This window comes from Geotrypetes seraphini, chromosome 2 (assembly GCF_902459505.1).
Source record: "Geotrypetes seraphini chromosome 2, aGeoSer1.1, whole genome shotgun sequence".
Taxonomy (NCBI): Eukaryota; Metazoa; Chordata; class Amphibia; order Gymnophiona; family Dermophiidae; genus Geotrypetes; species Geotrypetes seraphini.
The window spans coordinates 181,459,750-181,484,970 of NC_047085.1; the positions used below are offsets into that span (position 1 = coordinate 181,459,750).

Genomic DNA, 25,221 nt, shown 5'->3' on the forward strand with positions numbered 1-25,221 from the left:
ACATAAGTTCTTCACACCCTAAACTGTACCGTTCCCTTGGTTTTTGCAGCCCAAATTCATGACCTTGCATTTCTTGGCATTAAATTTTAGCTGCCAGATTTCAGACCATTCTTCAAGGTTCGCCAGGTCTTTCTTCATGTCATTCACACCATTCGGCGTGTCTACTCTTGCAGATTTTGGTATAATCCGCAAAGTGGCAAATTTTACCCACTAACCCTTCAGCAATATCGTTATAAAAATGTTAAAAAGAACAGGCCCAAGAACAGAACCTTTAGGCACACCACTGGTAACATCCCTTTCCTCAGAGTGATCTCCATTGATCACTACCTTCTGTTGCCTTCCACACAACCAGTTCTTTACTCAGTTTATTTATTAGATGTCTGTGTGGAACACTCTCAAAAGCTTTGGTAAAATCTAAATATACCACATCTAGCGCATATCCTCTAGCCAATTCTCTGGTCACAAAGTCAAAAAAATTGATCAGATTTGTCTGACAAGATCTACCTCTAGTGAATCCATGTTGTTTCCAGTTCTGTAATCCACAGGATTCCAGAAACTTGACCATTCTCTGTTTTAAAAGTGTTTCCATTAATTTACTTACCACAGAAGTCATTCTTACCAGCCTGTAATTACCAACCTCTTCCTTACATCCACTTTTGTGGAGAGGGACCACATCCGCCCTTCTCCAGACCTCCGTTATCACTCCCGACTCAAGAGGCTCGTTGAAAAGGTCAGTCAGTGGAGCTACCAGAACTCCCTTAGTTCCTTCAGTACCCTCGAATGTATACTATCTGGCCTCATCGCTTTGTCTACCTTTATTTTAGCTCCTCACGAACACAACCCTCTGAAAATCAATCAGGATCTATTACTCCTCCATCCCTATTCACATTTGTCGACTGCAGTCCTGCTCCCGGCGCTTCAGCCATGAACACAGAAATATTTGTTAAGCAATTTGGCCTTTTCTTTATCAGCGTGTACATATTTCTCCCCTTCACCTTTGAGTCTCACAATGCCTCTTTTGCACTTCGTCCTATCACTAATATATATAAAAAATGTCTTATCTCCCCGTTTTACTATTTTTCATCCATTTGTGTCTTTGCTTTCCTGCCTACACGACCAGCCTCTCTTAACTTTTCCAGATATTTTTGCCTGTCTTTCTCTTTCTGGTTCTCAGCTACTACCGTATTTTCACGCATATAAAGTGCACGTTATACACGGTTTTTACAAACCGTGCATAACCTTGCGCGTTATACGCGTGAGCGCGTTTTACACAATTTTTTTTACATAGTTCCCCCCGACGTCCGATTCACCCCCCCGCAGGACCGCTCGCACCCCCACCCCGAAGGACTGCTCATACGCACCCGCACCCCCACCCCAAAGGACCGCTCGCACGCACTCCCACCCGCACCCCCACCCCCACCCTGAAGGACCGCTCGCAACTCCACAGCCTCCCGACCCCCCCCCCACCCCCGCTCATCATGTAGAAGCTCCTACCGGTGTCCTGCTGCTTCCTCTTGGCGGTCCCGGCCCTTCTGTGAGCCCTGCGTTTGCGCTGCTTCGTCTTCCGGCGGTCCCACCCTTTCTCTGCGGGGGGGGGGGGTGAATCTGACGTCGGGGGGGGGGAGCATCAGGCTTTCAGGGTGGGGACAGGATTTCAAGGGGGAGAGGAGAGTCGGGGTGGCCAGAGCAGAGTCGGGGCGGGCGAAAGGAGAGTCGGTCGGCGACGGGAGAGTCAGGGCAGCATGTGCGGTATACGGGTGTGCGCGGTATATAAATTTTTTTTACATATTTGTCGGTTTCCCGCGCGCTATACCCGTGTGCGCGTTTTACACGGGTGCGCGTTATCTACGTGAAAATACGGTACTTTTGCGAACCAAAGCGGCCTTCTTTTCCCACAAAAAGGTTTGTCACCCTTACAATCGCTTCTTTAAGTTTTGCCCATTACATTTCCATATCTTCCAGACATTCCCGTAAACCCCCATCTGAACAAAGTTAGTTTTAAAGTCTAGAACCTTTGTTCTTGAATGAGCTCTTTCTGTACCCATCTTAATATTAAACCGTACCATGCAGTAATCACTGGATGCTAGATGATCACCTACTATAACATCAGAAACACTTTCCCCGTTTGTAAACACTAAGTCTAGTTTGATCCCATCCCGTGTGAGTTCCATTACCAACTGCTGGAAAAGTTCTTGTAGAGAATCCAGAATCTCCTTACTTCTACAAAGATTACTGGTAGGAGGGATGCCCAATCCCTCCTTCTGGAACCTCCCTCTGAACATCGCATGGCAGGAAGGATGCCCAGTTCCTCTTGCCTGGCACCCACAAACTCGCCCCTGAACATTCTGAGGCAGTAGGGATGCCCAGTTCCTCCTGCCCGGCACCCGCAAACCCGCTCCTGAATATTACGCGGCAGGAGGGATACCCAATCCCTCCTGCCGGAACCCTCCCACCACTATTGAACATAACGGGTACCCCCCAGCCCAACCCTGGCCTCCCCCCCACCTTAGTTTAAAAAATAGTTCAACTACTTTCCTACTAGACATATACTTTCATGGGTTCAAATCTCATTTTTAGTGGTGGTCTATCCTTGCTAAGCTCTTCTTGAGGAGACTTAAAAAGAAAACAAAAAAAACCTCCAATTAAGAACACTAAACCAAATTGTTGTATTTTACAAGGATATTAAACAAATCCCTTTACAATTTCCTTGTTTGATCTTTCAGGGGATTTCATACTTGCTGGCATATTATTTTGATAATGTGCATCCTCTGGCTGTTTCTACTGACTTTCTCGTTTGAAGGCTCATTACATTACTTTTTCAGCCTTCATGAGATGTATTAATAATATTACAAATATTTTTCTCAAGAGGTTGGTTTTTATACACAGTAAGCTACTATGTTGTTTTATTTTTATATTCCATAGTATTGGCTTTTCTAGGATAGTTCCTACTTTTTATCCCCTAAAGCAATTCTTTTCAAGAAAATCATGCTTTTGTTTTATTACAAAATTCCTTTCCCTTTTCATTTGTGTCTGCTCAGGGACATGTGGTTTCAACTGCTCATTTGGTCGGCTGCTCTATATGAGTGCATTAGCCAGTAGTCCTCTCTTATTTGATTTTGAATCTTTTTGGTGTCTCAGTCACCTATACAGTGGAACCTTGGTTTACGAGCATAATTCATTCCAGAAGCATGCTCGTAAACCAATTTACTCGTATATCAAAGCGAGTTTCCCCATAGAAAGTAAGGGAAACTCGCTTGATTCGTTACACTTCCCCTCCCCCCCGTCCACCGGCGTTGCTCCACTCCCACCACATCCCCAAAAGAACCCCCACCCCCGAGGCCACTGGTGCGCTTCCATATCCCCCCGTGAACCGGCATCCCCCCTGCAAACGCAGCCCCCCTCCCCCCCATGAACTAACATCGCCTCCCTCGCCAACGCTCGCCCCCCCCCTGATCTGGCATCCCTCGCCCAAACTGAATGCTTACCCCCAATGCGGCACCGGCACGCAGCACCAACCCATAGGAGGTGCCGGTGCCCGAAGACCGTGCCTCTCCCCCGACTGGGCCTTGAGGATCTACGCATGCTCAAGGCATTTTGGCTCTCGTTCTCTCCAAAAATCTCGGAGAGAGGCGGGAGCCAGAAGGCCTTGAGCATGTGCAGATGCTCAAGGCCCAGTCGGGGGTGAGGCACGATCTTCGGGCACCGGCACCTCCTGTGGGTTGGTGCTGTGTGCCGATGCCACATTGGGGGTAAGCATTCAGTTTGGGCGGGGAGTGCCGGTTCGCACGAGGGGGGGGTTGATGCCGGTTAGTGGGTGGGGGACTCGCTAATCGAGTCAATGCTCAGTTTGCGAGTCACAGTTTGCGAGAATGTTTTTTCGTCTTGCAAAACACTTGCAAACCGCAGCACTCGTAAACCGAGGTTTGACTGTATTTTGATTCTTCTGACTCTAGGAGGTCGTGTATTTTTTTTTTTTTTTTTTACAACCTCCATTTATATAGGTTTTCTCGGAATCTTCCATTTACCTCTAGTAGGGCATAGAGTTCCTTTGTTCCTTTCTTTTTCCATTAAGTTCCTTCCTTTGCCTCCATGCGCTCATATCAGACATTGGGTATAGTTTTTTGTGAGTCAACTCGAATCTTTCTGTAGCAGGGTTAGAACGGCGGAATAATGTGAAGACCTACAAAGGGACCTAAACAAACTGGAAGAGTGGGCAAATAAATGGCAAATGAACTTCAATATAGAGAAATGTAAAGTCATGCATATAGGGAAGAAGAACCCAATGTTCAGTTACAAAATGCTTGGGGAAAGTAACCTTGAAAAAGACTTGGGTGTGCTGGTAGATACAACAATGAAATCAACGGCACAATGTGCAGCAGCCTCAAAGAAAGCAAACAGAATGTTGGGTATTATTAAGAGGGGAATTACGACCAGGACGAAGGAAGTCATCATGCCGCTGTATCACGCGATGGTGCGCCCGCATCTGGAGTACTGTGTCCAATTTTGGTCACCATACCTCAAGAAGGACATGGCAATACTTGAGAGGGTTCAGAGGAGAGCGACGAAAATGGTAAAAGGGATGGAGAACCTTTCTTACGCAGACAGGTTGGAAAGGCTGGGGCTCTTCTCCCTGGAAAAGCGGAGACTCAGAGGAGACATGATAGAGACTTTCAAGATCATGAAAGGTATAGAGAAGGTAGAAAGGGACAGATTCTTCAGCCTATTGGGAACCACAAGAACAAGGGGGCACTCTGAGAAATTGAAAGGGGACTGGTTTAGAACCAATGCCAGGAAATTCTTTTTCACTCAAAGGGTGGTGGACACCTGGAATGCGCTTCCAGAGGTTGTAATAGGACAAAGTACCCTACCGGGCTTCAAGGAAGGATTGGATAATTTCCTGAAGGACACGGGGGTTGAGGGATACAGATAGGGGTAGAGATAAGTTATGTAAGGGCTTACAGAGAAGGCTAAGGGGATTAAAAGGGCTTAGACGCCGGTCACCTTACAGGTCATGGACCTGATGGGCCTCCACTGGAGCGGACTGCTGGGCGCGATGGACTTCTGGTCTGACCCAGCGGAGGCAACTTCTTATGTTCTTGGAATCCAACTCTCCCTCCATCCCTTTTATTGACGCCAGGGAGTCCCAAATGTGAGAATATGCTACCTGCTTGTCTTAAGGATAAAGCACAGTTACTTATCATAACAGGTGTTATCCTGGGACAGCAGGCAGATATTCTCACAACCCACCCACCTCCCCTAGTTGGCTTCTTCGCTTGGGCATAGAACTGATGGCCTTGCCTGTTGGCGTTGGGCAGGAAGGCACTCGTGAATGCGCGATGCGGGCAGTCTAAAAACTTGCTAAAGCTTAAAGTGATACTACACTTTTCACTGTCCATACTGGGGCTCCGTGGATGACGTCACCCACATGTGAGAATATCTGCCTGCTGTCCCAGGATAGCACCTGTTACGGTAAGTAACTGCTTTCAAGACCAATTAGCAAATATACCATGTTTCAGGGAAGAGCTTTTTGGTGAAAAAGTGGAGTCTACTACGCAGAAGTTGACTGGAACACCTAATAAAATCAAGAGGCCTCAGTCTAGCAAACCCACTCCAAAGTCAGCTTCCTCTTCTTATAAAAGGCAATATACTACTTCTGCCTCAGTCAAACCACTGCCTCAAAAGAGACAAAGGCAGCAAAAGTCTCATACACAGAAATATTTAAGGCAGTGCTTTTGAAACTTTTGTCTAAAATAACCCCCATTTTCAACACTTAAAATCATGTGATTATTGATAATTTTTGTGGGTTTCATCCCGATGTCACTCCTTGTGATCCTCCATTGCCCCAGATACCATAATTATATTGTGAGCCTGCCTGGACAGATAGGGAAAATGCTTAGAGTACTTGATTACTGTTCAGTGTAAACCGCTTTGATATCTGTGGAGGAAAGGCAGTATATGAAATAAAAATAACCATAAACAAACAGAATAGCCTTCTACCCACTCCTCCCTCTTTTATCCTCCCTCCCCCTGCCACTTATCCAAAGCAAGAAAGCAGCAGCAACAGTGGTGGTAGCCCTGTATGTTGGGTTACATTCAGACCCCAGTACTATGCATAGATTTCAGATCTAACTGAAAGACCATATTCATGGTCACCTGAAGGGACTGTGGTGACCTGAGCTAACTTTTGCATTGGCACCCACAACCCTTTAAAATCTCTCTTCCTCCTCCCCCACCTGTGATCTGATGTTTTCCCCGCTTGCTGGACCAGATGAGTTGCTGGCTCGGGGCACTGATGATAAAGGTTTCCAAAATCTCAATCTGGCATCTATCCTATTTAAAGTTTGAAGGTAGCCCAGACTGGGATTTTGGCACCCTTTATCACCGGCACCATGGGCGTTACCTGGTCCAAAGATTGAGCTGGCCCTGGCCATATTGGTTGAACAACAGGCTCCATGTTGTCTGCTACTACTGGTTACATAGGTCACAGTGAAGGACAGAAAGAGGGAAAAAAGTCTTTTGTGACTCCCTCCGCTGATATGACCTCACTTAGTGCCCTGACCCAAAGTTTTGGGAACCACAGATTAGGGTTTCCAGTTCAGATATTGGAATAATCTATAAAACCAGTTTCAGTGCAAAACAATTTTATGAACTAAGAATTCTTTGATGTTGCTAAATAATTTTAAGCCCAGTTTTGTTTATAATTCCTTTACCATTGCCTAAGCATTTTTTAGAGAAATCTAATAAACTCTTTCCCATTCATTTTTACTTTTAGAAACCTCTTTCCATGTGGTGATTCCATGGTTTGCATAATTGATGATCGAGAAGATGTTTGGAAGTTTGCTCCCAATTTGATAACTGTGAAGAAATATGTGTACTTTCAGGGTACTGGTGATATTAATGCATTTCCTGGATCACGGGAAGCTCAGATTAAAAAGAAAGGTACTTGGTATTTTGAGATTAAAAGTGTGTCTGAATGACTTGTTTTGCTTACGTTTCTTTTAGCACATTTCCAGATACCTTATAGATTTTCCTGCTGTTAATTATATTACATTACATTTCTAGACTGCAAAACCTCGCAGATCGATGCGGTTCATAAAAATAGAAAACTGTGCATTCCCAGTGAACTACAAAGTAGACATCAATCAATTCAATTCTCTAAAAATTTTACAAACAAGATTGATTTCAGTAATTTTCTGTAATGTATATAAGAACAGCACCTGCCAAATAAAGAACATAACTCCCTATCCCAGCTGGTTGCCTGAAAAGCAATTAGATGTTCCTGAAACTTCTTATACACACAACCTCAAACCGGGGGGAAAACAAATAAGACAGTATTACGCAGTGGACGGTTTGCTGTAAATAATTCTAAAAGGTACTCAGGTGCATGACCATATAAGATTTTATAACGGAGTGTTCCAAGTTTGAACTTCACACAGGCCTCAAATGGGAGCCAATGAAGCATCCTGTAATAAATGATCTGACTTTTTCAGGTCAAAAATCATACATACTGTGATATTCTGCATTCTTCATAATCTAAGTACATTTGTACGATGTCTGTCAATATGAACTAAATTGCAGTAATCCAAAGTACTAAGTATCAACGACTGAACAAGTAATCTAAATGCTATAAGTTCAAAATATGATTTGATGATCCGCAGCTTCCACAAGATAAAGAAACATTTTTTCACCAACTCCAAAGTAAATGCTTTCATAGTTAGAATGTACTCCCAGGATTTTAATTTCAGATTCGATAGGGTAGGTAATTCCGCCCAATGTTAACTCTCTATCTACCACCTTTTTAGAAGGGGATGCAAAGAAAAATTTAGTTTTATCCGGATTTAACTTCAATTTATAATCTCTCATCCAGTTGTTCATAATAGACATGATCTCTTGGATTATGGCTAAGGATACAGAGAAATCCTTTAAAATAGGTACCATAATCGTAATATCGACTACATAACTAAAGATCTTTACATTCAGAGAATCAAATTTCTCTCTCAGTGATGCCAAATAGATGTTAAAAAGTATCAGGGAGAGGGGGGAACCCTGTGGGACACCAATTGGGTTCCTCCAGATTCCAGAGAGAGTACCATTGAAAAATACTTGATAAGTACAAAGTTTAAGAAAGTCCTGAAACCATCGTAAAACCTTGCCCGATATACCCATGGCATCAAGACAAGTAAGATGTCATGATCGACCATGTCCTAAGCACTGATCAGATTGAACTGCAGTAACAGTGGTCCCATTCCTCTTCTAAAGAGTGAATACAAATAATTCACAAGTGAAATTATTAATGTTTCTGTACTATATGTAGAGTGAAAGCCTGATTGAGAGGAAAATGATCCAAATAATCAACCAGTTGTTGACAGATAATACCCTCCAATAGCTTTGTAAATAAAGGTATAGATGCAACAGGTCTATAGTTATTAATCTCAGTAATTGAGTTTTTTTATTTTTAACCAGTGGAGTAATTATTATATGGGCTTTTTCTTTTGGAAATTCTCCGTTTCTCAACTGCAGGTATTTAAGAAAGTAGAAATACATTGAAAGCATGGGGCAGGGTGCTTCTATCTTTTGGGATGATGTGCATCTACTATAATAAAATGCTAAGCTTGCATGCGCACTCTTACCGCCGTGTTCCCTAATCTGTAGTTCTGTGGTCGGCAGAGTGCGCATGCGCACTTACCACGCATCTGGCCAGACTGACAAAGTTTATTTTTCTCTCTCTCACAGCGGGCTTGCCGGCTCCAAAACACTCCCAATTAACTGACAAAGTTCATTTTTTAGTTCAAAGCCGCCGCCGCATGTCGACTCCCTCCCTCGCTGTAAGTTTGCCGCTGTCATTGCCCCCTTTTCCGGTGCACACGAACCCCCATTGACCCTCCCACCGCAAGACGCACAAACCTCCTGGCTCCAGCAGCGGCTGCATCATACTGCCTTCCCCATGCTCTGATTTCCTCTGTCGCGTCTCTGATGACATCATCAGAGACACCGGCAGAGGAAATCAGAGCATGGGAAGGCCGCGAAGCAGCGTCTTTAGTGTGATGCGGCCGCTGCTGGAGCAAGTAGGTTTGACGGTCGTCTCGCAGTGGGAGTGTCAGTGGGGTCGGCTGCACGGCGGCGATAGTAGCAGGGGGGGAAAGGGTTCTACTGCATAGGGGGATGGCTGGCAGGCAGGTTGGCTTCAGAGGGTGCGGGAGGGACAAAGTATGGAAGGCAGTGAGGGGGGAGCAGGGAAGAGAAGCTGCTAGACCGGGGAAGCAGGGAAGAGGGATCAGGGGAGCAGGAAAGAGGTGCTGCTGGACCGGGGGAGCAGGGAAGGGATGCTGCTGGACAGGGGGAGCAGGGAAGAGGGGCAGGGGGAGTACGGAAGAGGTGCTCTGGACAGAGGGAGCAGGGAAGAGGGGCTGCTGGACCAGGGGAGCAGGGTAGAGGTGCTGCTGGACCGGGGGAGCAGGGAAGAGGGACAGGGGGAGCACGGAAGAGGTGCTGCTGCACAGGGAAGTGGGTTGGGGGAGGGAAATGCTGCTGCTGCTGCTGCACAGGAAAATGGAGGGGGAGGGTATGCTTCTGCTGCTACTGCACAGGGAAGTGGAGTGGGGAGGGAAATGCTGTTGGTGAGAAAAGGGAGCTGGGGCTGAAAGGGAAAAGTTGGGAGAAGGGGGCTGGGAGGGGGGTAAAAATGGGTTTGGAGCTGGAGCTGGGGCTGAAAATAGGGGACATGTGAGGGAAGGAGGCTTTACTAGCACCCATTAATGTAACGGGCTTAAACACTAGTTAACTATATAATTTTTTTCTTGGTTATATTGAGACTGGCATGTAGTTCAACTTAAATTCATAGATTCATTGGAAACTGGAATATCTACAGTGAGTCACAATAAATGATCATGACTTTTACTACTACTGTATGTTAAATATTTGCTCATGGTGAAAGGATTAAAAGCTAAATCTAGTACTTTTTAGAAAATATCTAGTATTTGAAGTCTAATAATGCTGTAAAGCACATTGTACTTCCCTTGGAAATGCTAGCTAAAAAAAGTAATTATGAGATTTTGCATACTTTAGCAGTATAGGATTTCTTTGATACCAACCTTAAGTTAGTAGGGATATTTATTTTAATTTATGTTTCACATTTTTCAATAGTAGCTCAGGTTGAGTTACATTCAGATATACTACTTTTTCCCATTTCATACAAGGATTTTTCCCATTTCATACAAGTTGTAAGGTTAACTGACTTGCTCAAAATCACAAGCATGGAAACCAGTACTGTGGGTGCCAGTAGATGCTTACCACCCACAATATTGAGCAACTCCTTCATTGTGTCCAGGGAAGAGTAATTTGTATTCTAGTGCAATCTGTCTAGTAGTCCTGAATGCTGGGGTTATGCATCTGAACCCGCAAGTTGTTTGCAGAATGATATCACTCATCTTTCAATTCCGCTTCCTCCTACTCTCTCAGTTTTTCTTCTGCAAGTTGCTCAGATTTGTTTCTTATATGTTCTGTGGTTTTATTATTTTCAGGACTTTTCCTCTCATTTTAGGTTTGAGGCTCAGTGCTCAAAGGTTTTCTCTTGCTAGGACCTCTGCCTGGGAGAAGACGCAGACTTTTTGTGGTAGAAGTCTGCTGCTTGCAGGATCAGTCATTGGGAACACCTATTTAGCTAGTCTGCTGTAATATTTTTGGAGCTTGGAGGCTGTTCCCTGAGTAGCTGCTCACATTCCTGATTTATTAGGAGATTAAGTGCAGGCTGTATGGCTATTTCTCGGCTTGGCCAGGATTAATAGTGGGCCGGCTGTGTAGTCCTCACCTTGTTGTAGCGAGAGAGTTTCCAGAAGTTGAGGCTCAGTCCGACTAGCAGCCCAAAGACCAAACTCAGAGCAAACCTATGAGACAGAATTCTTCTCCATTTGTTTCAACTGCATTTCTGAGCTCAGGCTGGCAGGCACCACATGGCACAGTAAGTAAGGCTATTACAGCCTATGGGGAAAATTATGTGTGTATTAGGGGGGGAAGGGTCTGAAAAAGTCAAATTCTGAGGGTTTCTGGGTCCAGAGCTAGGGTCCCCTCCTCCAAAACCCCTTTCCCTGTAGTTTATTAACTTCAGTGGAGGCCCCCCTCCCCCCACCAGGCCATTTTTGGTGCGAATTCACTGGCAGCGGCCATCTTGGATTTTAAACAATTTTTTTTTTTTTTTCTAAAGTCTTCATCTGCCTCAAAAAACCTCAGTTTTACTTAAAATCAATAGGGATGGACCCCACAGGCCTTTCTACCCCTGTATCATTCCAGGTTTGAGCTGAATGGTCAAGGAGCATCCATTGCTGCATGCTGGAGGGCATGTGGGGGAGAAGTGGGAGCCTTGAATTCAGCCTTGAGTTCTCCAGGGCTGAGGATCCACAGAGGCTCAATTCCAGAGGAAGAGGCCCTTTCCAGAGCCCTCCTAAGGAGATTTGTCTAAATGCAGACTCATGTACGCCTTGTAACCTAGAAAGATCTTCTGGGAGTCTTTGCCAGGGTTATCGAGACCCCCCTGTGCAAGATTTCACCCTGGATTTTGTAAGCCTGATGTGGAATGCTTATTTAAGCTGCTGGGGGCCCCCAGAATCTGCTGAAGGCATGACAGTGGTGGTGGCACCAGGGATTGGTCCTCAGCCCGTGCCAGGTGCAGACGAGGACCAAGATGCCTAGTCTGACATAGACTGGGAAGGTGGAAGGTCCAATTCCATACCCATATTATCCCAGGATGCAGTTTTCCTGGTAGAGTCTTGTTCTCTGCATGGGACCAGCAAACAAGAATCAGTGGTGGCCCTGGACCAGGAGGAAGATCCTACGGTGTGGCAGCTGTTCAAGGCACAAATGCTCCATGCATAATAGCTAATTTTTTGCATGAATTGCAGCTGGAATTTCCATCAGCCTCCATGTCACAATTCTCAGTAATAAGCGGCTCAGTGACCCAGTCTATGTTCTTTCCCTCACATCCTGACATCACAAAGCCAGTCACAGACCACTGAGAGTCTCCAGAAGGGTTTCTGCGAGTGGCCAAGACTATGGCTAAGCTTTACCTTATGGATCCGGATTTTCAACAGCTATTTGTTCAGCTGAAGTTGAATTTGCTGGTCACCAAGTGGGCTTCCTTGTCCAATGAAGGAGGTGTGATGTTGAAGGATATGCAGGATCACAAGGTAGATGTGGCTCTCAAGCGGCAAGTTGAAGTTTTAGTCCTAGATGCTGAGTCTCCTGTCCATTGTCTGATCCAGAGCATCTTTTGGGCAGAGATAGAATAGGCTGACACCTTGCTCCTGACTCTTATGATGTCATACAGAGTGTCTGCTACATAATTCACCCCAGAAAGGATCATCTGAGGGTCGTTGTCTTCTTACGAGGACGGTACCTGAAATAGCAGAGTGTGGTAAGCACGTGCCATAAAGGAAGCCATGGTTGTCGCTTTAATTCCTAAGGCCACCCTTAGCAGGATTTCCTTCAAGGGCTAGATGCTATTTGGAAAAGGTCTGGATGACCAGTTTTTTACGGACTGTTGCCATAAGTCCTTGCCAGACAGTAGACCCCAGGCAGCTCGGAGTTTGAGGTGTGGGAATTTTTTAGGCTCTCAAAGATTCCGTTCTTATGTGGGAGGCCAAGCGATGCAGAGGTTCTTTCAGGTTCAGCGGAGGCAGACGGCAGCAAGCCTCTGGCTCTTGCCCCCTCCAACCTCTAATAAATCTCAATGATGCTAGATCAGTGGTTGCACCCCGCAGATAGGGAGCAGGCTGTCGGTTTACAGGACGTTCTGGGCACAAATATAGGCACAGATCAATGGGTCCTGGAAGTTGTTTGAGAAGGTTACAAGATCAAGTTCTGTGCCCTTCTTCTGGACCTCTTTGTAGATTCCCCTGCTGGTTGGAGAGAGCCCACAGATTCCAGGCAACGTTGCAAAGGCTCCTGGATCTCCAAGCCATAGAGTCAGTTCTGTACGAAGACTTGGGCTCAGGCAGATATTCCATATAATTCATAGTGCCAAAGAAAGGTTCAGATGACTGGAGACCAATTCTGGACCTCAAGTTGGTCAATGTTGCACTGACAGTACTGTGATTTCACATGGAGACCGTTCATTCAGTCATTGCGGCAGGACGCCTGGGGAATTTTCTTGCCTCCCTTGATTTGACGGAGGCTTATCTCTACATTCCCATCTTTTTGGCTCACAGGAGGTACTTGTGGTTCCATGTACTGGACACTGGAAGAGAGAAACAGCCTACGGTGGTGGCTGCAGATAGCTTCTCTTTCAAAGGGCATGCCACTCCGTATTTGCTCCTAGGAGATCCTAACAACTGATGCCAGCCCTTACGGCTGGGGGAGGGTCTTTGCAACGGACATCCAGTTCAAGGTTGTTGGTTCCCGACTCAGCAAAATTGGTACATAAATTGCCTGGAATTCAGAACCATTTGGCTGGCATTGTGGACCCTGGAGAAGTCCCTGGAAGGCAAGCAGTCAGGGTGTTTTCAGACAATGCAGCAACCTACATCAACCAACAAGAAGGCACCAGGAGCACCCCGGTATGTCTAGAGGTTCAGCTCCTCTTTTGGTGGGCAGAAACTTCATCTGCAGGCTCTATCAGCCATATACGCTGCAGAAGTGGAGAATGTCCAGGCTGACTACCTCAGTCAGCAGATGCTCGACCCAGAGGAGTGATCGCTGTCCCTACAAGCATGCGACTATTGTTCAGCGGTAGGGGCACCCAGTGATGAATTTCATGGCACCAGCAGCAAACACAAAGGTAAATTGCTTTACAGTTGAAGTTAAGAGCCTGGAAGCATAGGATTGTAAGTGTTGGTCCAGCCATGGCCAGAGAAGAGACTCATATGTGTTTCCCCTGTGGCCCATGCTAGATTGAGTAATTTGCAGGATTGTAATTCATCAAGGGCTGGTTGTCTTAGTGGTGCCCGATTGGCCCTGCAAACCGTGGTGTGCGGACCTAGTTCTACAGAGAAACAAAGGTCTCAGGTTGTCTGTTCAGATGGATCTCCTGACTCAAGGCCTGTTCCCCATTGAAATTCAGAACATTTTGGGCTTACAGCATGGCTCTTGAGTGGACTACCTTAGTAAGGAAGGGATACTCCGATGTGGTCATTTCCATTCAGCTAAAAGTCAAGGTGGTGGCCTATGCCAAGGTCTAGAAGACTTTCCAACAGTGGTATGCTAAGATCAATGTAGAGCCCTTACAAGCCTCAATCTCGGTAGTCCTGGAATTTTTGCAAGAGAGACTTGAGAAGGGCCTGTCAGTTGGAAAATGCAGCTATCAGGCCTTTCATGTTTCCGAACTTGGGGGGAAGAGAGCATCTCTGGCCTCTCACCCAGATGTGGCAAGATTCTTTTAATGGGCTCTCAGGTTGTGCCCGCTAGTGCATCTAACATTCCCATCCTGGAACCTTAATACCATTTTACAAGGTCTTGGTAGGGCTCTCTGTATGATTCCTTACAGGAGGCTTCCCTCTTAGACCAGACAGTCAAGGTGATGTTCTTGGTAGTGATTACATCGGTGAGACAAGTCTCTGAGTTGCAAGCTCTTGCAGAGAGCTGTTTCTTAAGATTATGGAAGCAAAGCTGTCCTTGCGCACGTTTCTGTCCTTTCTACTGAAAGTAGTCTCTGCCTTCCATGTCAATCAGGGAATCTGTTTGCCCGTCTTTCAGCCTAAGGGGTCGAAGGAAATGGACAAAATATTGCATTTGCTAGACATCAGGGGAGTGCTTGTTTGCTACCTCGAAGTTACCAATGAGTTTTGAGTCTCTGATCACTTTTTTGTTCTGACCAGTCTACGTCCAATGCCTCGATCTCCAGATAGAGTAAAATAACAATTTCCTCCACATATGTGGGCCGTGGTAAGCAGCCATCGATTGCATTGAAGGCACGCTCCACCAGCGGGGTGGCTATCTCATGAGTAGAGGCTCAAGTGGTTCTATCGAGTAGATGTGGCAGCCAGGAAGGACGATGCTTTGGGGTCCTCAGTATTAAAGGCAGTCTGAGTAATCCTGCCCTTGACTCAGGGGACTGCTTTGCTACATCTCCAGCATTCAGGACTACTAGACACATTGCACTATAAAGAAAGGATTAGGTTCTTACCTAGATAATCTTCTTTCTTGTAGATGTGTCTAGTAGTCCTGAAACCCCATCCCCATCGCCTGCCTTTGCTCTTAATTTAAGTCTATGTCTGTGAAGAATTTCTCTGTCTCTCAGCTAAGCTGGAAAAAAAAAGTAAAAGGGATATCGTATCAGAGTTTCTGCTTCTTAGCAGGATAGCGAGTAGCTGCAAGTTCCATAATTGTTGGTGTATGGAGTTTTGTATAATTTTGATAATGGTATACTTGTTTCAGAGTAGAACAGAAATATAGTGTTGGGTAGTTCTCCCTGTTGCCATCCTTCTGGTGATGTCTTCTATTGCAGTGGTTCTTGACTGCTTTTGTACAAACTGAGGGGGCAGGAGGAAGCATATTGTGAAAGAGGCAGAGTTGAAAGATGAGTGATATCGATCTGCAAGCAACTTGCAGGTTCAGATGCATAGCCCTAGAGTTCAGGAATACTACAAGAAAGAAAATTATCGAGGTAAGAACCTAATCTTTATTTATGTTTAGCACCCCTACTAATCATTTTGAAGTGTTAGTACTTGTGATCACAAGGAGCAGTAGCAGAATTTGTACCAGGCAGCTTGTTGCTCTAACCACTAGGCTGCTACTCTATTCAACTACATAGGGAAAACATTTTCAGTTTGGACCTTTTTTCCAGTTTTTAAATGCTTTCTAGTAGGTGTAATATGTTTAAGGTAACCATTCTAAAAATTTAAAAAAATTAAATGCTTGTTAGAACTTTGAATGATGTGCAAATTGACCTTACGAGTACATTAAGTTTACATACATCGTTAAATTGATTTTGTGCACACTACATTTTTTTAAGGGACATTAATGATTCAAATGTTCATACACAAAAAGGGAATGGCCCCATATTATATGACCTGTGGTCAACAAGATGGCAGAACAATAATGATGATAAGACACCAATATGTTACATAAAATTTTATTAAAATTTACACAAATCTGACATGACCACATTTTGGCAGATGCCTGCAACAGGAGTTACCGTAATTTCCAAAGTAAAACAAAATAACTTACACTTACTTACACATCTAAGTATAAATTGAGCAAATACAGTACCATACTGGTGAGAACTATATTAAAAAAACATATCTATCATTTAAGAATGACAGAACTCGGATGTAAAAGAGGTGACATTAACATGGAAATTGTAATAAAACTATGACTAAGTCATTCAAAAATATGAGAAATAAAATTTTTAATTTCCAGTTGATACCACTAGATGTCAGTGAAGTATCAAAAAATTGTTAAAGTCGAGGTGTGGTGAAAATGATGTTAGCTCTTTATGCTGATCCTTAGTAATATCAGTGTATTAAGAAAATGATGATATGAGATGGTTTGGTGACACTTCATCACATATTCAAGTTAAATGTATTCAAATTGTATATATGAAAAAGTTCTGGCATGCTAGCACATATCTGCACTTGTTCATTTGTGCTTAAATATGAGTCTCATGAAAACTTCCTGCAAAAAAAAAAAAAAAAAGAAGCAGTTTTCGGTGAAGCTTGTATGCTGCTTGTGCTGCTTGGAATTGTATTCCAGAAGTGATTGAAGGTCACCCCCACATAAGATTTTTACAAGGCTAATACAGTGGTACCTTGGATTACGAGCATAATCCGTTCCAGGAGCATGCTCGTAATCCAAAATGCTCGTTTATCAAAGCGAGTTTCCCCATAGGAAATAATGGAAACTCGCTTTGTTAGGTTCCCACCCTCCACCCCCCACCCGAGGCCAGCAGCGCTGCCCCCCCCCCCCCACGAGAAACAGCATTGCTCCCCCCGAAGGCCCCCCCCACGAACTGGCACCCTCCCCCCCCCCAACAGCCATCGGGCACCCCCTCGCCACCATGGGGCACCCCCCGCCGCGACCTGAGGTCCCCCCAACCCACCCGAACCCTCTTCTTACTTTGATGTATCCTCCACACCGGCATCAGCATGTCCTGTGCTGGGCCTTGAGCATGTGCGCATGCTCAAGGCCTGAGAGTTCACATTGGACGTTCGACGTGAACTCTCAGGCCTTAGCATGCGCACATGCTCAAGGCCCAGCACCGGAGGCAGATCTTCGGGCACCGGCACAGCACAGGACATGCTGGTGCCGGTGCGGAGGCTACATCAAAGTAAGAAGAGGGTTCGGGTGGGTTGGGGGGACCTCAGGTCGTGGCAGGGGGGTGTCCGATGGCGGCGGGGGTGCCGGATTGCGGGGGGAGGGTGCCGGTTCGCAGGGGGGGGCGCTCGCAAATCAAGGCGCGCTCGGTTTACGAGGCACCAAGTTTGCAAATGTTTTGCTCGTCTTGCAAAACACTCACAAACCGGTGCACTCGTAAACCGAGGTACCACTGTATTTAGGTTGAGAACAGACCTTTTTTTAGCTAACTAACAAAGAGGCAGACCTAACTAATAGATAACTAACTAACTAAAAAAAAAAAATCTTGAAAATGGCAGGGAGAACCTGAAGCACCAAAACTACAATCAAGACCGGTAGTCCAATCACCGAAGGGATCCAGGGGATGGCCACGGTCTATGTGCAGATGGAGGGAGAGCCAGGACGGTGGACAGAGGTCTCTGTGCAGACCGAGGCCATCCCCAGCAGAAGACTACAGTCTCCACACAGACAGAAGAGGTGGACAAGCTAGACGGAGACATCTTGCAGGAACTGAAGAGCCTAAGAGAGGAGGTGAAGCGCTTGAGAAGCATTCGGGAAGACGAGGCCTTCATCGACGGAGTCATCCAGGAGCTGTCCCAGATCACCGAGCAGGCGCCAGACAAGACTATCCTCGAGACGACCAAACCTACAGCCTTAGAACCAACAATTGGGGTACAAGAAGAGGCTAGAGACGCTGACTCCTGGCAGCTGGTAACCTCCTCCACAGGCAAACGCAGAAGACCTTCCTCTTTTTCTGTCTCTTTTTCTTGCAAACAGGGCAGTTTTACATCGACCCCACAAATTACCTTGAGAACAGATTCCAGGAAGTTGTCCAGCAGATGGCTTCGGTCCCGGGGACAACAGATCAGCTCCCCCCAAAGAAGCGCAGAGTGGTAGTCATTGGGACTCCCTGCTGAGGGGCACCGAAGGACCAATTTGCAGACCAGATATGCAATCAAGAGAGGTTTGCTGTCTACCAAGAGCCAGGATCCGAGATGTAATTGCCTGCCTAGAAAGACTTATCAAGCCTCAAGACCACTTCCCCATGCTTCTCATCCACGTCGGAACGAACGACACTGCCAGCAAAACCCCAGAGAATATAACTGAAGACTTTGGAGCCCTAGGTGAGAAGCTGAGGCAGATGGAATTTATTGCTTGAAAACGTAGTAAAAGCAGTTAGCTTAACAGGGTTTAAAAAAATGTTTGGCCATTTCCTAGATGAAAAATCCATAAGCCATTATTAAGATGGTTTGGTAAATCCACTGCTTATTCCTAGGATAAGCAGCATAAAATCTGTTTTCCTCCTTAGGATTTTGCCAGGTACTTGTGACCTGGATTGGCTACTGTTAGAAACAGGATATTGGGCTTGATGGACCTTCGGTCTGTTCCAGTATGGCAACTCTTATGTTCATTATGTTACTGCCATTTTAAATGTAGATATCTGCTCAATTTGCTGCATATCTTTTCCGATTTTTGCACACAATGAAGTGTCAGATGAAGATAGAAACATAGAAAACATAGAAACATAGAAAATGACGGCAGAAAAGGGCCATGGCCCATCAAGTCTGCCCACTCTAATGACCCACCCCCTAACTTCCTCCATGAAGAGATCCCACATGCCTATCCCATTTTTTCTTAAAATCTGGCATGCTTCTGGCCTCAATTACCTGTAGTGGAAGATCATTCCAGTGATCAACCACCCTTTCGGTGAAGAAGTACTTCCTGGTGTCGCCATGAAATTTCCCACCCCTGATTTTCAACGGATGCCCTCTTGTTGCCGTGGGTCCTATAAGAGAAAAGATATCTTCTTCCACCTCGATACGGCCCGTGACATATTTGAACGTCTCAATCATGTCTCCCCTCTCTCTGCGTTCCTCAAGTGAGTATAGCTGCAACTTACCCAGTCGTTCCTCATACGGAAGATCCTTGAGTCCTGAGACCATCCTGGTGGCCATTCGCTGAACCGACTCAACTCTCAGCACATCTTTCTGGTAATGTGGCCTCCAGAATTGTACACAATATTCCAGATGAGGTCTCACCATGGATCTGTACAACAGCATTATGAATTCAGGCTTTCGGCTGACGAAACTTCTACGGATACAACCCATGATTTGTCTAGCCTTGGATGAAGCTTTCTCCACTTGATTAGCAGCCTTCATGTCTTCACTAATGATCACTCCCAAGTCTCGTTCTGCTGCAGTCCTTGCTAAGGTCTCACCATTTAGGGTGTAAGTTCTGCATGGGTTTCTGCTGCCAAGGTGCATGACCTTACATTTTTTGGCATTGAAACTTAGTTGCCAAGTTTTTGACCAATGTTCCAGTAAGAGTAGGTCCGGCATCATATTGTCGGGCACTGTGCTTTTGCCTACTATGTTGCATAGTTCGGCGTCATTGGCGAATAATGTAATTTTACCTCGAAGCCCCTCAGGCTCTTACGAAGATGTTAAATAGGATCGGGCCCAAGACCGAGCCCTGCGGCACTCCACTGATCACCTCCGAAGTTTCAAAGAGGGTACCGTTCACCACCACCCTCTGAAGTCTACCTCCAAGCCAGTCCCTAACCCATGCAGTTAATGTTTCACCTAATCCCATCAAACTCATCTTGCTCAATAACCTGTGGTGTGGGACGCTATCAAACGCTTTACTGAAGTCCAAGTACACGACGTCCAGGGACTCCCCCATTTCCAGCTTTCTTGTTACCCAGTCAAAGAAGCTGATTAGATTGGATTGGCAGGACCTTCCCTTTGTAAATCCATGTTGGTGGGGATCTCTTAGATTCTGTGTGATTCTGTGCACTGTCTCTTCCTTTCTTCTGGAGGTGGTCTCTAGTTTCCAAATCAACCAGGAGGTGAAGTTGCCAGCCTTTACACCCTTGGGTTTGAGCAAGCATGAAAGGGTGTTGAAATTGCTGGATGTGCACAGGCTTTTTCTGCAGTACTTGGAGGTCATGAACGAGTTTCATTTGTCTGATCAACTGTTCGTGCTGGTAGGTGCAGCCCATAAGGGCAGACTGGCTGCGAAAGCTACCATTTCTAGATGGATCTGCATTGCTATTTCATCCGCCAGTATTGGAGCTGGAAAGCAGCTTTCAGTAAAGGATCACTTCACACGAGACGTTGCTTCCTCATGGGCAGAATTTTCGTTGGCTTCCACAGAAGAGATTTGTAGAGCTGCCACTTGGTTTTCCTTGCGTACCTTTATGACGTTTTACAGGATAGATGTGGCAAGATGTGGCAGCCAAACTGGATTCTTCCTTCAGATATTCAGTTCTGGCTGCAGGCCCATCAGTCCCATCCTGAATTGGAGGGACTGTTCTGTTACGTCCCACTTTTTCAGGAACAGAGTGGGTTTGTACAAGAAGGAAGGATCAGGTTCTTACCTTTGCTAATCCACACTCTTAGCTTTGTAAATCCACACTCTGTTCCTGAAGCCCACCCTAGGAGTGCTGATTAGTCAATTGTCTGCCTTAGTAAGTAAGAGTAAGTTGGACTTATGATTCTTTGACTAGCACTTTGCTCCTGAGGGGTGTCTTTTGCTAATGTGCCCCACACTGTTAGTGCAGGCTGTGTCTCCTTGTTAAGATTTTATGGTTTATGTTTACAAAAACCTGTTTTGATTGTTCATGTTGTTATTCAGTTTTAAAATATAAGCAGGTTAGACTTGTTTCTTGGAGAGTATCCCGTACTCCTCCCCTTTTCTATGTGACCTCTACAGCAGCGGTCTCAAACACGCGGCCCATGGGCCGCATGCGGCTCCCCCGGGACTATTTTGCAGCCCGCAATCTGTCCTCACCTAAAGCAGGGGTCCCCAATCTGCTTTCCTTCCCACTGTCCTCCCCCAAGCCTCCGCAATCGGGGAACAGGCCAGTGCCTGAGGTCTTAGCTCTCCCTGCATATCTTCCCCAGCTCGGAGCCAACCAATTCTCGCCACCCGATGTCTCGTCAGGGAGGAAGTTCCAGGCCAGCCAATCGCTGCCTGGCTGGCCCGGAAGTTCCTCCGTGACATTAGAATTGACGTCGGGTGGCGTGAATTGGTCGGCCCCGCGCTGGAGAAGATAAGCAGGGAGAGTTAAGACCTCGGCGCTGGCCTGTTCCCCGATTGTGGCAGCGGCAGCCTGTTCCCCGATTGCGGCGGTGGCGGCCTGTTCCCCAATGGTGGTGGCTTAGGGGAGGGCAGGGAAAAGTAAAGAAAGAAAGGGGGAACAGGGAGACAGAAAGAAAGAAGGGAACGGGACACAGACAGAAAGGGGCATGGAGAGAGAAAGACAGAAAGAAAGGGCGGGCATGGAGAAATAAAAAAAAGAAAGAAAGGGAGCACGGAGAGAGAGAGAAAGACAGACATAGAAATAATGGGGGCATGGATAGAGAGAGTAAGAAAGAAGGGGGCAGGGTGAAAGAAATAAAAAGTTGGGGGAGGGAAGGAGACAGATGCCAGACCAGGGGAAAGGAAGGAAGGAGGGAGGGAGAGAAAGGAAAGAAAGAGATGTCAGACCATGGAAATAGGGACAGAAGAAGAGAGAGATAGAAGGGAAGGTAAGACATGGAAACGTAGATTTTGAAAAGAAAGCAGAAAAATTTAATATTAAGTTAATGCCAAAGATGGATGCAAGGCAGAAAGTGAAGACAGAGAGAAAACCAGTCAAAGGACAAGAAGACCTTGGAAACATAGTTAAATGCACAGAAAAATAAAGTCACCAGACAACAAAGGTAGGGAAAATGATTTTATTTTCAATATAGTGATTGAAATGTGTCAGTTTTGAGAAAGGAAAGATATTAAACTTTAAATGTGAGGGCTGCAGAAAAAATAGGGTACTTGGAGGGCCACAGAAAAAATAGTTAATGGCAATTTTGCATAAGGTAAAATTCTTTATAGTTTATAAATCTTTCCTTTAACTGTTAAAGGAAAGATTTATAAACTATAAAAAGTTTTACCTCATGCAAAGTTGTCATTTCTTTAATAAGACATTAACTATTTTTTCTGCAGCCCTCCAAGTACCTACAAATCCAAAATGTGGCCCCTCTAAGGGTTTGAGTTTGAGACCACTGCTCTACAGGTATGACTGTCTGCTTTTATACCAACTAGAAGTCAGGGGGCAGTCCTGAGGTAAGAGAGGAGGATCAAAAATATGAAAATGAATCTTCATACAAGAGATCTCACTAGATGGGATGGACTACCCACTTGTTCAGGAATAGAGTGTGGATTTACAAGAAAGAAATTTAGGAAAGGTAAGAATCTAATCTTTCCATGTATGTGCAAAAGAACAGGTGCCAATATGTGCTGGCACTTCCAGTTTCCTTTGGATGTTTGCACAAAGAAGCTGCATTTACTTCCAATTTTCCATGTGTATAATTTGAGTACATTTAGATTCAATATGTGATGGTGTCATGGGAATAAAGCCACTGATAAGATATCTCATTATGCTGATCCTTAGTATTGTAAAAATATTCAAATCTGACATACCAATTCATACAGTTTGCCAAAGAGATGATAAAACAGCAGTCCTTAATGTAAAAGAAAATAAATATGTGCCTATCATATAAACAGAGAAGCATGAAGGCAGATAAAGATCATATAGAAACATAGAAACATGACGGCAGAAAAAGGCTAAATGGCCCATCTTGTCTGCCCATCCAGTAACCATTTTCTCTTTCTCTCTCTCAGAGATCCCACATGCATATCCCAGGCCCTCTTGAATCCAGACACAGTCTCTGTTTCCACCACCTCCTCTGGGAGACTGTTCCATGCATTTACCACCCTTTCTGTAAAAAAAGTATTTCCTCAGATTACTCCGGAGCCTATCATCTCTTAACTTCATCCTATGCCCTCTCATTGCAGAGTTTCCTTTCAAATGAAAGAGACTCGACTCATGCACATTTATATTATGTGTGTATTTAAAAGTGACTATCATATCTCCCCTTTCCAGCCTATCCTCCAAAATATACAGATTGAGATCTTTAAGTCTCCCCAAACGCCTTATCACGAAGACCACACACCATTTTAGTAGCTTTCCTCTGAGTCTGGACCGACTCCATCCTTTTTGTATCTTTTTGAAGGTGCGGCCTCCAGAATTGTACACAATATTCTAAATGAGGTCTCACCAGAGTCTTATACAGAGGCATAAATACCTCATTTTTTCTTACTTGCCATACCTCTCCATATGCAACCTAGCATCCTTCTATCTTTTGCCGTCACCTTTTCAACCTGTTTGGCCACCTTAAGATCATCACATACATTCACACCCAAGTCCCGCTCTTCCGTCATGCACATAAGTTCTTCACCCCCTAAACTGAATCGTTCCCTTAGGTTTTTGCAGCCCAAATGCATGACCTTGCATTTCTTAGCATTAAATTTTAGGTACCAAATTGCAGACCATTCTTCAAGCTTCACCAGGACTTTCTTCATGTTATTCATACCATCCTGGGTGTCTACTCTATTGCAGATTTTGGTATCATCCTCAAAGCGGCAAATCTTACTCAACAGCCCTGCAGCAATATTGTTTATAAAAATGTTAAAAAGAACAGGCTCAAGAACAGAACCTTGAGACACACCACTGGTAACATCCCTTTTCTCAGAGCGATGTCCATTGATCAGTACTCTTTGTCGCCTTCCACTCAACCAGTTCCTGACCCAGTCTGTCACTTTGGGACCCATCCTAAGGGCACTCAGATTATTTATTAGACGTCTATGTGGAACACTGTCAAAGGCTTTGCTAAAATTTAAATACACCGCATCTAGCACACATCCTCTATCAAATTCTCTGGTCACCCAGTCAAAGAAATTGATCAGATTTGTCTGACAAGACCTACCTCTAGTGAATCCATGTTGCCTCCGGTCCTAATCCACAGGATTCCAGAAACTTGACCATTCTCTAGTCTACCATGTTATCACAATTATTGTAAGAAAACAAAAATACAAACCTATTTTGTACAGTTGTGCTAGTTTGTTGAATAAAATGTGGGTACTAATGTTGATTACAGTTTTTGAGTGGACTTCATAAAAGAATCTGCTTTTAATTAATAAATTAAAATCACTAAATGTTCAGAAGATTATATAAAAGGATTTCATCTATATTGAAAAAAATGACACAAATGTCTAATGATAAACAGTGGAAACATTTAGATGTGTTACTGCCTTGAAACATTCAAGCCCAGTAGATATTCAAAAACATCATACAAATAATGAAATGAAAATACTTGAAGGTAGTCCCTTTTGTGGCAGGCTAAAATGTTTCTTACCTTCTCTATGTGATCTGTTATCATACAGACAGTAATCACACCAACTGCTGGCATCTGAGAGAACTTTTTAAGAGACTGCCAACAGTGAAAGTTGTTATATTGGAAAATGGTAGAAAAAAAACATTATGAAAATTGTCTACAGCATGTATTTACCACTCTTAACTATGGTCAAATTTTGGTTTTTAGTGTAGCTTCAACCATTTGCACAGCACTGCCATCAAGCTCCCCAGTCTGTCTCCTGGATCACTCCAGGAGCCTGAGACTTTACATTAGATACCTTCCATTTCAAAAGGTTCATAGCCATTTTTGAATAATGGTTACAGATTATAGTAACAGGCTAGCAGTTTCTTATTGAGCCCTTTCAGAATTTGGGTGAATGCCAACCATCCTTAGTGATTTGTTGCCTAGTACTGGTTTAGATCAGTTCGATCAACTGTGTCTTCTATATTTACAATTATGTACTTCAGTTGCTCTAAATAAATTCTGTCAAAGAAAGTTTCCTATGTAGGTATGACTCCCAACATTCTCTTCAGTAAAGAGTGAAACAGAAAATGTTTGGATTTTCTATTACCTTCTCTTCCCGAAAACTCCTTTTACACCTTGGTTGTTTCTTGTGATCTACTTGACTCCCTCGCTTTTTGCTTCAGATGTATTTTAAAAAGTTTTTAGTATTAGTTCTTGCTTCTACAGCAAACTTTTCTTGGTC

At 44.7% G+C, this 25,221-nt stretch overlaps 1 protein-coding gene across 9 annotated transcripts in view; it reads left to right on the forward strand.

Moving 5' to 3' along the window:
• The window catches only part of CTDP1 (CTD phosphatase subunit 1), a 287,209-nt gene that overhangs the window by 96,656 nt on the left and 165,332 nt on the right, over positions 1–25,221 (forward strand). For all 9 annotated transcript variants that reach the window (XR_004538415.1, XR_004538416.1, XM_033934443.1 and 6 more), the window contains exon 7: positions 6,773–6,939. Coding sequence is in view for 7 of the 9 variants with exons in the window: in XM_033934443.1 (XP_033790334.1) it covers positions 6,773–6,939 (167 nt within the window). In the remaining 2 variants the exon portion in view is untranslated. The remainder of the gene's footprint in view (positions 1–6,772; positions 6,940–25,221) is intronic.